Source organism: Oncorhynchus keta, chromosome 32 (assembly GCF_023373465.1).
Source record: "Oncorhynchus keta strain PuntledgeMale-10-30-2019 chromosome 32, Oket_V2, whole genome shotgun sequence".
Lineage (NCBI taxonomy): Eukaryota > Metazoa > Chordata > Actinopteri > Salmoniformes > Salmonidae > Oncorhynchus > Oncorhynchus keta.
The window spans coordinates 4,511,937-4,524,151 of record NC_068452.1 but is presented as its reverse complement, the minus strand read 5'-3'; the positions used below and the strand labels follow the sequence as shown (position 1 = coordinate 4,524,151).

The following is a 12,215-nucleotide window of genomic DNA, read 5'->3' as shown; positions in this document are numbered from 1 at the left end:
AGTATAGTATAGTATAGCATATATACCTTGTTGTTATGGTGAGATGTTGGCCTGCATCATGCTCACTGTTCAGTCATGATGAAGCAGCTTCTTAAACCATCTCCCATCCTCTTCCTTCTTCCTCAGTCAATAGTAGTGTGAACTGCATGGTTATCCAGATGATTGCCTACTGGACCTGGGCTGCAGATCAATGACATGTCCAGCGCTCAAATGTTATTGACCTTCAGCACCACATAGGATCAGAGAGGAAGTAGTCAATTTTATTCATTAGTCTTAGGAACAGTGTTGTCTCCACTTAAAAGGAACTTAGTCCTGGGAAAGAGGTATTTGCCGATCAAAGGTGTTTTAAGGCTTTTCCAATATTGTTAATGTTACATGACATTTGCGAGAGAATTAGTGAGAGAGAAAGATGTGTGAAAGTGGAGGCTACAACTTTCTGTTTGAGCAGGATGAATGTAGCCCAAATTCATCCCATGTGTGTGTTAACATATTAATGTTATCTCGCCATACTCTGAACAGATGGTGCTTTAAAATGGAAATGTCTCTTTTCCACTAACTTGCTGAATTTTTCCAAACTATTATCAATGTTTTTTCCAAGGTTTGTGTGCCAACATGCTGTAAATATCTTGGACATGTTTGACTACGTATTTGCATGAATATCATTGAATATCATATGCTGCATTATACTGGGAACAAGAGTTGAGATGATTCAGAAGTGTTATAAAGGTGTACTTTACTGTTGTATAACACATACATATACAGTGCAGGTGTACTATCTTAATTGATCACTGTTGTGAGAGCGGGAAATGCAAGTTGTAGTGTATTCAAGTTTTAAGAAGGTGTCTAAAGTTAGTCATTTCCACTTTAACATGTCAGACTTGACTTATCCAAACAAAAAATGTGTCAACCCCTAAACACATGTCCATTAATTGTAACCATCGGGTTCTTGGTCACTCCCCAATTGCTCAGTTTTGCCAGACGGCCAGCTCTAGGAATTGTCTTGGTGGTTCTAAACTTCTTCCATTTAAGAATGATGGAGTCCACTGTGTTCTTGGGGACCTTCAATGCTGCAGACATTTTTGGTAACCTTCCCCAGATCTGTGCCCCGACACAAACCTGTCTCAGAGATCTACGGACAATTCCTTCGACCTCATGGCTTGGTTTTTGCTCGGACATGCACTGTCAACTGTGGGACATTACATATATATATATATGCCATTTAGCAGACGCTTTTATCCAAAGCGACTTACAGTCATGTGTGCATACATTCTACGTATGGGTGGTCCCGGGAATCGAACCCACTACCCTGGCGTTACAAGCGCCATGCTCTACCAACTGAGCTACAGAAGGACCACTACATAGACAGGTGTGTGCCTTTCCAAATCATGTCCAATCAATTGAATTTACCACAGGTGGTCTCCAATCAACTTGTCGAAACATATCAAGGATGATCTATGGAAACAGGATGCAACTGAACTCAATTTTGAGTCTCATATGAAAAAGGGTCTGAATACTTATGTAAATAAGATATTTCTGTTTTTTATTTTTAATGTATTTGCTAACTTTTCTAATAACCTGTTTTCGCTTTGTCATTATGGGGTATTGGGTTTAGATTGATGAGGATTTGTATTTATGTCATCTGTTTTAGAATAAGGCTGTAACGTAACGAAATGTGTGAAAAAGTCAAGGGGTCTGAATATTTCTTAATGCACTATACGTATAAAATTTGTAAAACAGTATGTAAACATTATTAAAGTGACTACTGTTCCATTATTAAAGTGACCAGTGATTCCGTGTCTATGTTCATAGGGCAGCAGCCTCTAAGGTGCAGGGTTGAGTAACCGGGTGGTAGCCGGCTAGTGATGGCTATTTAACAATCTGATGGCCTTGAGATAGAAGCTATTTTTCAGTCTCTTGGTCCCAGCTTTCATGCACCTGTACTGACCTCGCATTCTGGATGATAGCGGGATGAACAGGCCGTGGCTCGGGTGGTTGATGTCCTTGATGATCTTTTTGGTCTTCCTATGACATCAAGTGCCGTTGGAGTCCTTGTTGGGCACACCGCACCACCCTCTGGAGAGCCCTGCGGTGCAGTTTCCGTACCAGGCGGTACAGGATGCTCTCAATTGTGCATAATGTGCTCCAGCAACTTAGACTATCCCTAGTGACCTTTATTGTTCAAACTAGAACCCATAACAAATGTATGATGAATGTTTTGTCTTTTTGCGTTTCACCATGTCCAACACCAAACATTACCCAAGAGCTAGTATGGCATCCATATTACACAGTACTCTATAGTTATTACAATTACACCATAGTCATACTGTAGTAAGAGGAGCGTCAACACGACAGGAAACTTGTCTTCAGATTCCCCTCCCTCTAAGTTTCTGTTGGCCAGATGGAACTTAGGGAATCGTGAGTCTTAGTCATTCTCATGGTTGGTGAAGCTGGTGTCAAGCCTCATGCCTCAATTATAAATGTAATCTTTCATCCTCCCACTCTCTCAGTTTTTCCCCCTTCTCTCTCTCTCTTTCTCTCTCTATTTCTTTCTACATCCTCCCACTCTATCTCAGTTTTTTCCCCTTCTCTTTCTCTCTCTCTCTTTCTCTCTTTCTCTCTCTATTCCTTTCTTTTCTTTCTCCACGTTGGTTCAACGTCATTTCATTGTGTGGGCCCAGTGGGATATCATGTGTGAAAGTAGTCGCTACATCTGCCCAAGTCTGTTTGAGCCAGATGAATCTAGTCTAGATTCATCCCATATGTGTATTAATATATTCATGTTATCTCAAAATACTCTGAACAGATGGTGCTTTAAAATGTAAATGTAATTTTCCCACTAACATCAACTTGCTGACTTGACCAAACTATATTTATCAGTGTTTTTCCAAGAAAAACTCTGGAGGTTTGTGTGACAACATATTGGAAATAGCATAGAAGTGTTTGCATGTATTTGCATGAGTATAATTTGACTGTGGGTCCAGCTAAGAATATGTGGATGCTAATGCTCTTGCGTAACTGATTAACTGATATTAGTACAGGAACTAATATCATACATTAAGTTAGTTGAGATGGATTCCCTAATGTTTTACAGATATACTGTTGAATATCACAAACACACCTTGTACATGCACTGTAGATGCTTGTTGCTTAGTGGTAATTGTTGTTAAGGTGCTCCAGCAAGTGTGTCTGCCCAGCACCTTTATTGTTCAAACTTGAAGCCATAACAAATTAATGATGTATGTTTTTTGTTTTGCATTTCACCATGCCCGATACCACCCACAGCATTACCCAAGAGCTATGGTATGACACACCATATTACCACACAGTGTAGGTTAAACATCCCACGGTCATTAGACTGACACCCTATTTCCCCTTCCTCCCTCCCTCTAAGTTTCTGTTCATTGTCTAAGTCAATCCCATGGCTGGTGAAGCTGGTGTCAAGCCTCATGCCTCTATCTCAGTTTCTCCCCCCTTCTCTCTGACTCTCTCTCCCTCTTTCTCTCATCCCTCTCTGTGATCTCTCCACTCTGTTCTCCCTCAGTGGGTGTGTGACTGGAGGGGAAGAGCAGTTCCTTTCTTTCTCTCCTCTTCCTTTCTCTCTCCCTGTCTTTTCCCTCTCTCATGTCCTCTCCTCTAGTGCGCTGGATGTGAATAATAGATGGCTCTACTGATCCTCCTCTCAGAGATCCATGCTGTTCTCGCTCTCTCTCTCTCTCTCTCGCAGCACACAAACCCAATGTCTGCAGGAGCACCTTCTGGTTTATAGTAATGATTTGGCATGACTGTATCTAGCGCTTCTCTGCTGTCCAAAGCACTTTATATTGTAACTCAGTGCTTGCACCACCGATGTGGAGCCATTTCTCATTCTCTCTTTTAGTGCAGTGCTATCACCCACCTGGCAATCATCTCTCAGTAACTCTCATTCTCCTCTACCTGTGATATGACAGCAACTGACACTGACCTCACTTTAGTACCTATTGTCCCTGTGACACACAATCCCACGTCTGTAGGAGCCTCTAGTGTTTTTATATTAGTGTAGATAAAGAAAAGGGGATGAGGAGAGGAAGACATCTTTAGACTATTGATATGCATCCCTTGAAATATAATTGCTTTCATGTCTGTAGTGTAGATGGAGGTGAGGAGACGAGGACAGGAAGACAGCGTAGACTATTGAGAAGCGTCCTTCTGAATTATCCTCTCTTTAGTCTTTAGACACAAACACAGCATTGCATCGCCCAGAGCTGGAGCCGCTCTACTCTACTGTGTGTAGCAGAGCATCAATAACAGTGATTTTACTGATGGGCTTTTCCCTCTCCAATGAGTGAGCAGGCCATGATGAGCCTAATAAAGACGTCCGGCAGGCTGGATCGGCCGATGACTGAGGGTGTGAGGAGAAATGAGAGAGAGGAGAGTAGAAATGGGAGAGAGAGGAGAGATGGGATAGAGGAGATGGGATAGAGGAGAGGAGAGATGGGAGAGGAGAGAGGAGAGATGGGAGAGAGGAGAGATGGAAGACTTACAGTGGGGCAAAAAAGTATTTCGTCAGCCACCAATTGTGCAAGTTCTCCCACTTAAAAAGATGAGAGAGGCCTGTAATTTTCATCATAGGTACACTTCAACTATGACAGACAAAATTAGAAAGCAAAATCCAGAAAATCACATTGTAGGATTATTTATTTATTTATTTGCAAATTATGGTAGAAAATAAGTATTATGCCTGGTGGCATACCAAGGACTCTTTGGTAATAGAAAAGCCTTCTTCACCTCTCCCCTCTCCCTCTCTTCCCACCTTCCAGACCCTGATCTCACTTGGGATGTGTGGAAGTGGAGGAAGAGAGAGAGGGAGAGGGTGGAATGAGTGATGGCCTGGATATAAGGAAACCAGGCCAGAACCCCTGGGTCTTGGGTCTCTCTCAGTGGTGATTGTAAGTTGGAGAGAGAGAAAGAGATTGAGAAAGAGTGAGAAAGAGACCAGAGAGAGAGAAAGACATTGAGCGAGAGAGATTGAGAGAGAGAGGGAGAGGGAGAGGGAGAGGACTCTAGTTGGAAGAGGCAGAAGGGGCATATAGCAGGAGACAGTGATCAAGTGTACACTACCCCCAGCTCAGAAAGCCTGTGCTAACATGGCATCATAAAGAAGAGTGCAACCCCCTCTGGCATTCAAGGCAACACCCAGTGGCTGCTCTGCGGCCATTTGGCTCATTTGGCAACCTCCACAGACATCTATATATAAGGCTCTGACAGCATCCTGGTGCACTTTTTGGAACACAACAAGAACATAGAGATGTGTACTGTAGGTATCCTAGGGATATGTGCCAAATGACTCCCATATAGTGAACTACATAGGGAACAAGGTGCCATTTGAGACGCAGCCTAGATATTCAGTTGTTATGGCCGCCAGGCTTTCCAGGATCAGTTTGTTTGTTGCGCGAGGATCAGGTAGAGAAGCTGTTATTGCCCTTCTTTGACCTGCCCGCTTCCCACACGCACACACTTCTGCATGCACACAAACACACACGCGCTTACGCACACACACGTACGCACACCAACGGAGACACACATGCCAACGCAACTTAATTGGTGGCATTAGAACATAGTTAGGGAATAGAAAATAAGCCTTTTTACACTCCATCACCTCATCCCCTCTACATCTCCTCACACCCTCCAGCCCCTGACGTCACCTGGGATGTGTGGAAGCGTGTTGGCCTGGATATAAGAAAATCAGACCAGAGCCCCTGGGTCTCGGTCTCTCCTGGGTCTTGATCTCTCAGGTTGTTGGGGGCTTCCCATCTCTCACTTGATTTTGAATGTGAAACCAGAAAGAGAGAGCGAGAGGGAGAGTTATAGAGAGAAAGAGGGAGAGAGTTAGAGAGACAGAGAACTCCAGTAAGTGATCCAGAGCTATCAATGTTAGAGAAGAGCAAGAATGGGCATATCCTGGGAGGTGGTGATCAACTGTACACTCTCTGATGCTCATAAATCTTGTACTAACATGGCACATGGCATTATTAAAAGAGAGTGCAACACCCTCTGGCATTCAAGTAACACCCACTGGCTGCTGTGAGGTCATTTGGCAACCTCCACAGACTGTATATATATGGCTCTGACAGCATCCTGGTGCACTTTTGGGAACACAGTGATGTGTTAACCCGAGGTAGCCTAGGTATTCAGCTGTTATGGCCGGCAGGCTTTTCAGGAGTAGTTTGTTGTGCAAGGAGCCGGTAGAGAAGCCGGTCTCCATACACACACAACAACTCCACCCCCTCGGCCCCTCCCATTGATCACCCTGTTCCCACTGTTGTCAGAAAGGCTAAGGAGTGACTGGAGGAGTGCCAGCTGAACCCTGTCCAAAACAAACCACTACCCCATCCTTCTCTACCCTGTCTCTTCTGACCTAAGCTACCAACTGCTTACTGGCATAAAGGCATTCACCCACCGTGACCAAACTGTCCCAGTCTCTATTGTACTGGACTACCAGTGCTGTGGTGGCGCTGTCTGGCTGTCGATGTTTTTGTGTGTGTGCGTGCGTGTTTGTGTGAGTGAGTGAGTGAGTGAGTGAGTGAGTGAGTGAGTGAGTGAGTGAGTGAGTGAGTGAGTGAGAGTATATGTGTGTGTGAGTGCGTGTGTGCAGAAGGGGTGTGTGTGTGCCTTCATTTTGTTTGTCTGTCTTTCTGTCCGTCCATCTGCCCTCAACTGAACTTTAATTCAGACTTAATGGAGGCCCTGTCTGAGTCTCATGTCTTGAGGGAGAAGACCTTTGGAAGTCGCTCAACTTCTGCACACTGAACTTTACTTTAACCAGATCCTACGCTGTACACACTGGCTATGCAAAACGGCTTCCTCACGCCCAAATAGTTCTTCAGCCACAGGTGTCAATTCGGGTTAATCAACACCATTCACTTAAAATCGTACAAATTCTTTCTACTGTGTGTTTTTCTTTGTGTGTTTTCTGTAAGGAATTTACACTCTTCACTCTGCCTCCACTACTGCTACTTTTTTCTTGCAGTGTAATATTTCCATCCCGAGAGGTGCGATGGGGCCTAGGTTATTGCCTCTACCCCATGCTGGGTGGCATTCCATGGGGCATGGAGATGTGAAGACCCCCTCCTGGTCCTCTATGGAATACTAAACAGGCTCTTTCTCCTTGTATTGTCCCTGGCCCTCCCTGCCTCAGGGTCCCTGCTGCTGTCCCTTAATCCTACAGACAGAGTGTGTGTGTGTGTGTGTGTGTGTGTGTGTGTGTGTGTGTGTGTGTGTGTGTGTGTGTGTGTGTGTGTGTGTGTGTGTGTGTGTGTGTGTGTGTGTGTGTGTGATCGAAGGGCGGGTATGTGTGTTTGTGTGTTTATGTGCGATCAAGGGTTGGGTGTGTGTTCTGGGAGGCAGACATGCTCCAACAGCGCTTTAGTGAATTTAGGAATAGTGCTTTTGGCTTCCAGCCCTGAGTTTTTGTCCGTTAGCAGTTCAACCAGTATTGAGAGAGAGAGAGAGAGATCAGTTAGAGGTGACAGCCCTTGAGTGATATTGCCTTTACTATTCTCTAAAGCTGTCTAATGCTCTGTGTAGGATGTACCTGTGTGTAATTGGGCTGCCCTCTGTACATCCCTCTTTCTCGTCTCTCTCTCACTCTTTCTCGTCTCTCTCACTCCCTCGTCTCTCTCACTCACTCTCTCTCTCTCTCCCTCCTACTTCTCAGGCATGTAGAGATAAAGTAAGGTTCTTCTATTAGCATTAGACTGGATTAGAGCTGTTGGAGCGACACTGAATGAATGACAAGTGTCTCATGATCATTAACCCCCCCCCCCACCTCAATACCGCCCGTGACCTCTGGGTCTTCTCACAGTGACGGGTTCCACTAGCCTAATTGAAATTCCTTTAGTGTTTCACTTACGACCTTGTTTGAGTTAAGACCACGTTTGAGCACTTGTTCTAGCCCTTGCATTTTAGGTTTTGTGCTCACTGATCACCCAACATGTTTTGACCTTTACTGAAAGCCTAAGAATGTATCTGTCAGTGTTTCACGCTATCAATGTTTTGACTGGTGATGTTAATAAGGCTGACAGTACTATTTGCGTTGTCCTGTAGTCTGCACAAAGATGTGTGTGCGCTTTCCAGATAGCGAGTGTGTACGTGCGTGTGTGTGTGTTCTGGGAGGCAGACAGGCTCCAACAGAGCTCTAGTGATGTTAGGAATTAAATAAATATAACCTTTATTTAAGTAGGCAAGTCAGTTAAGAACAAATTCTTATTTACAATGACGGCCTACCCCGACCAAACCCTATGGGACTCCCAATCACAGCTGGATGTGATGCAGCCTGGATTTGAACCAGGAACACCTCTTGCACTGAGATTCAGTGCCTTAGACGACTGCACCACTCAGGAGCCCAACAGGGAGAGAGAGAGAATTATGCCTTTATTAGCCTCTAATGCTCAGTGTGGGATGATATACATGTGTGTTATTGGTCTGCCCTCTGTACCTCTCTCTCTATCTCCCTCTCTCGTTCTCTCTCCCCCTCTCTCTCTCTTTCTCCCTCCCTCTTCCTACCCAACCTCTCTCTCACCCCCCCTCTCCCTCTCTTTCTCTCTCCCTCCCTCCTACTTCTCAGGAATGTAGAAATAAAGTAATGTTCCTCTATTATAGAGAACTATTGATACCGATTTTTTTAGGGACGATATTGATTTTTTGGGAGTCAAGGAGTCCAATGGCCGATATTTTAGGCCGATATTCAATCAAATTACATTTAAAAATGTTGTTGACAAAATGTCCCAGAGATAGCCATGTATGCAGTAATGCATACATTTTAAAGTCAAACAATACATTTTAATTTGTTTTTACCAATCTAACTACATAACAGCATAATGGTAATAATTGTATTCGAATGGTAAATCTCTTGATAAACTGGGCACATTAAGAAGGCATTGGCCTACTCACGATACCGGTGAATGCATATTCAATAGGATTGTGTGCATGCATTGAGTTATTGAGCTTGTTTTGGCTGATCAGTGGAGTCTATGGTGCTACAGATGACAATCTGTTTGTCTTCCATTTGGGACTTATATTAGCATACTGATCAACAACATTTGCGTTGAAGCATCACTCGATTGCGGCTGGTCAGATCAGTACACCTGTAAATAGCTAACGTTACGCTTCGAACACATAGAGTGGATGCGCACATAGAGTGGATGCGCAAAATAGCAGCCATAATTAGCTGGATATGCATGCAACAAAAGTTCAACATTCACCCTCTGCTACCATTTCTGTCAAGCCGTTTATGCACACAGTTTGACGCATACGTTCGATAAATCCAATGTATGCATCACACCGAACGCACTGCAAAGCAATGCTGCAAGGCAAACGCAGCGTTTCATTGGAAAGGAATGTAATTCTGGTGTACCAAAATGCAAAACACTGTCGGTGTGGTCAAAGCGTTACTCCGCAAGTCAGATATGGCTCGTTGCTGAAAAAGGGTGCATGTTCAAAATGATAACCAGCTAACGTTAGCTAGCTACGTTGGCTATTAGCTCCTATCTGATATCGTAGCACCTTGTTTATCTAGCCAGCTAGCTAGCATAGTAGCTAATATAACAACACAGATGAAATGGTTAGTTTTCGTAATATTTGCTAAAAGGTCACATAGCTATCTACTTAGCTTATTACATGCATGTCGAGGCACGTCGACAGAAGCCATGTTATTAGTGAATTAACGAAACTAATATTTGCAACAGGAGTTTGATTTTGGTCACTGTGTCAATTCATCCATTTCTCAATACTGAACCTTTCTGTTGGGAGAATGAGCTAGCTTGCAGCTGCTGATTTTCCCAGCTATACATTCCTCTGCATTGTGCAGTGCTCAGGCAGTGAGTGGCGGCTGGCATAGCAGCAGCTTTGCTATGTAGAGGGACCATCTGCAAAGCAGATAGTCGATAAAGTAGAAAAGGCCAATATTGGTCCGATATATCGGCTCGGCTGATTATACCCTCCATGACCTCCTGTGACCCCCAGAGTGAAGGAATCCACAAGCCTGATTTAAATCCCTTTAATGTTTTACTTAGCACCTTGAATGAGTTAAGACCTCATTTGAGCACTTGTTGTAGCACTTGGATTTTTAGGTCTGATCTCACTGTTCACTGATAACCAACATGTGTGTGTATTCTGTCTCTAACCTTTGCTGAAACTCTAAAAACGTGTCTATCAGTGTTAGACGCTATCAATATTTTGACTGAAAGTCTGAGAGTACTATTTGCGTAGTCCTGTAGTTCTGTTGACTGCACAAAGGTGTGTGTGTGTGTGTGTGTGTGTGTGTGTGTGTGTGTGTGTGTGTGTGTCTCCCCTGCTTACCTCTCTCTCTGTATGTAAATGTTAAAGTATTTTGTTTGTCATGTATTTTTCGTTATTTGTTTCAGACCCAGGTAAGACTAGCCAGCACCATTGGCGTCGGCTAATGGGGATCCTAATAAATCAAATATCTCTCTCTTTCTACAGCGTGGTGACAAAGCGCTTGCACATCCGGTCATCATGTGCATGCGGGTGTCCGTTAACCCCGAGCCTGGGTGCCATCTATTCCCAGAGGGAGAGGAGGAAGGAGAGGTGGAGGGCAGAGAGAGGGCAGAGTTAGACATGGACAGTGCTGTGGAGAGCAACCCGGGATCAGATGTCTCTGAAGGGGAGAGGAGCGGAGTAGACAAGGAGGATGGACCGGGGGGACTTTTCTTTCCTGGAGACAAGTGAGTACCTCTTTTAGTTGTTAATCTTTGTGTGGTGTTGAACATATGGTGTCTTCATAAGTGAACTCTCTTTATAAAAAACTGTAGAGGTTAGAGTTGTTAATGTACATGTAATGTAACTCATCTACCTCGTGAAATATATAATTTGCAATCTTATTAAAAAATCTGCACTGTCAGAATCTGAATAGTCACCCGTATAATTGAAAATGTATGTACAATTTGTATTTTTTCACTACGACACTTTATACTTATTGAATGTTACTTCCTGAAAGTCTACTTCCTATTTTTGCAGGTGCAGTCAGCTAAACCCATCGGTGACCTCTGACCTGTCGACACGTTCCTCTGCCTCTCTGAACGAGGAGCAGTTTGAGGACTACGGAGAGGGAGAGGACGTGGACTACACTCCCAGCAGCCCCTGCCCCGAGGACGAGACGCGCACCAACGGCTACTCTGACCTGGGCTCCTCTGTACCCTCCAGGTAAGAGGAGACCCTGACACACTAATACACAGACACACTATTACATAGAGTATCATTACAACATCCACAGAAAGTTGGGGAACACCATATGCAACGAGAAATACAAACGTATACGTGAAATGATATGAGACAGAAACACAAACACGAAGATGATTCATTACCTGTCAAACATCATGTGACCCAGAAAGGCAAACTGATAAACTAGAGAAATCTGCATAACACTGTGCAAAAAAAGATGACAAATACATGCACAGCATCACCCAACCCAGAAATACGAACACACAGAGCTAAGAGTTTGAACGATTTCAGATCCAAGTGGTGATGAGCCCCACAGAGCATAATGTTATATTTTCACAAAACACCCACTGTCTAGTCTCATACCTCCTGTCCTATAAGTCTGTTACCCTCTTAGCTAATTAGCGGGGTGCGCGCTAATAGAGTTTCAATCGGTGACGTCACTCGCTCTGAGACCTTGAAGTAGTTGTTCCCCTTGCTCTGCAAGGGCCGCGGCTTTTGTGGAGCGACGGGTAACGATGCTTCGAGGGTGACTGTTGTCAGAGGGTCCCTAGTTCAAGCCCAGGTAGGGGCAAGGAGAGGGACGGAAGCTATACTGTTACATATGTATGTGTTTGTATGTGTGCATGGTAATATGCATTTGCATGCATTTTTTAGTGTGTGTGTAACCACTTCAGTCTGCTTCTCTCCTCTCAGAGCTTCTCGTACCAAACTCATTAGTTTTTACTCTTGACTGGAACTGAGTATGATGGTGTCCCAATGTACCCTGTTACCTACATATTTCACTACTTTTGAACAGAGATCTATTGGCCCTGGTCAGAATTAGTGCACCATACAGGGAATAGGGTGCCATTGGAGACGTAGCCTATATGGCCCCCAGGGCCTCTCTTGATTAATTTTAATCTATAGAGCTGTTTTGAAGGAGGATTTACTCCCAACACTATTCAGCTTTCTTGGTCCTGCTCCGAATATCAAGTACCTAAACTCCTTACTATGGACTT

At 44.1% G+C, this 12,215-nt stretch overlaps 1 protein-coding gene across 3 annotated transcripts in view; it reads left to right on the top strand.

Moving 5' to 3' along the window:
- The window catches only part of LOC118365706 (rab11 family-interacting protein 4A-like), an 86,967-nt gene that overhangs the window by 59,908 nt on the left and 14,844 nt on the right, over positions 1–12,215 (top strand). For all 3 annotated transcript variants that reach the window (XM_052490400.1, XM_052490399.1, XM_052490401.1), the window contains 2 exons: positions 10,480–10,721; positions 11,014–11,199. In XM_052490400.1, coding sequence (XP_052346360.1) covers positions 10,480–10,721; positions 11,014–11,199 — 428 coding nt within the window. The remainder of the gene's footprint in view (positions 1–10,479; positions 10,722–11,013; positions 11,200–12,215) is intronic.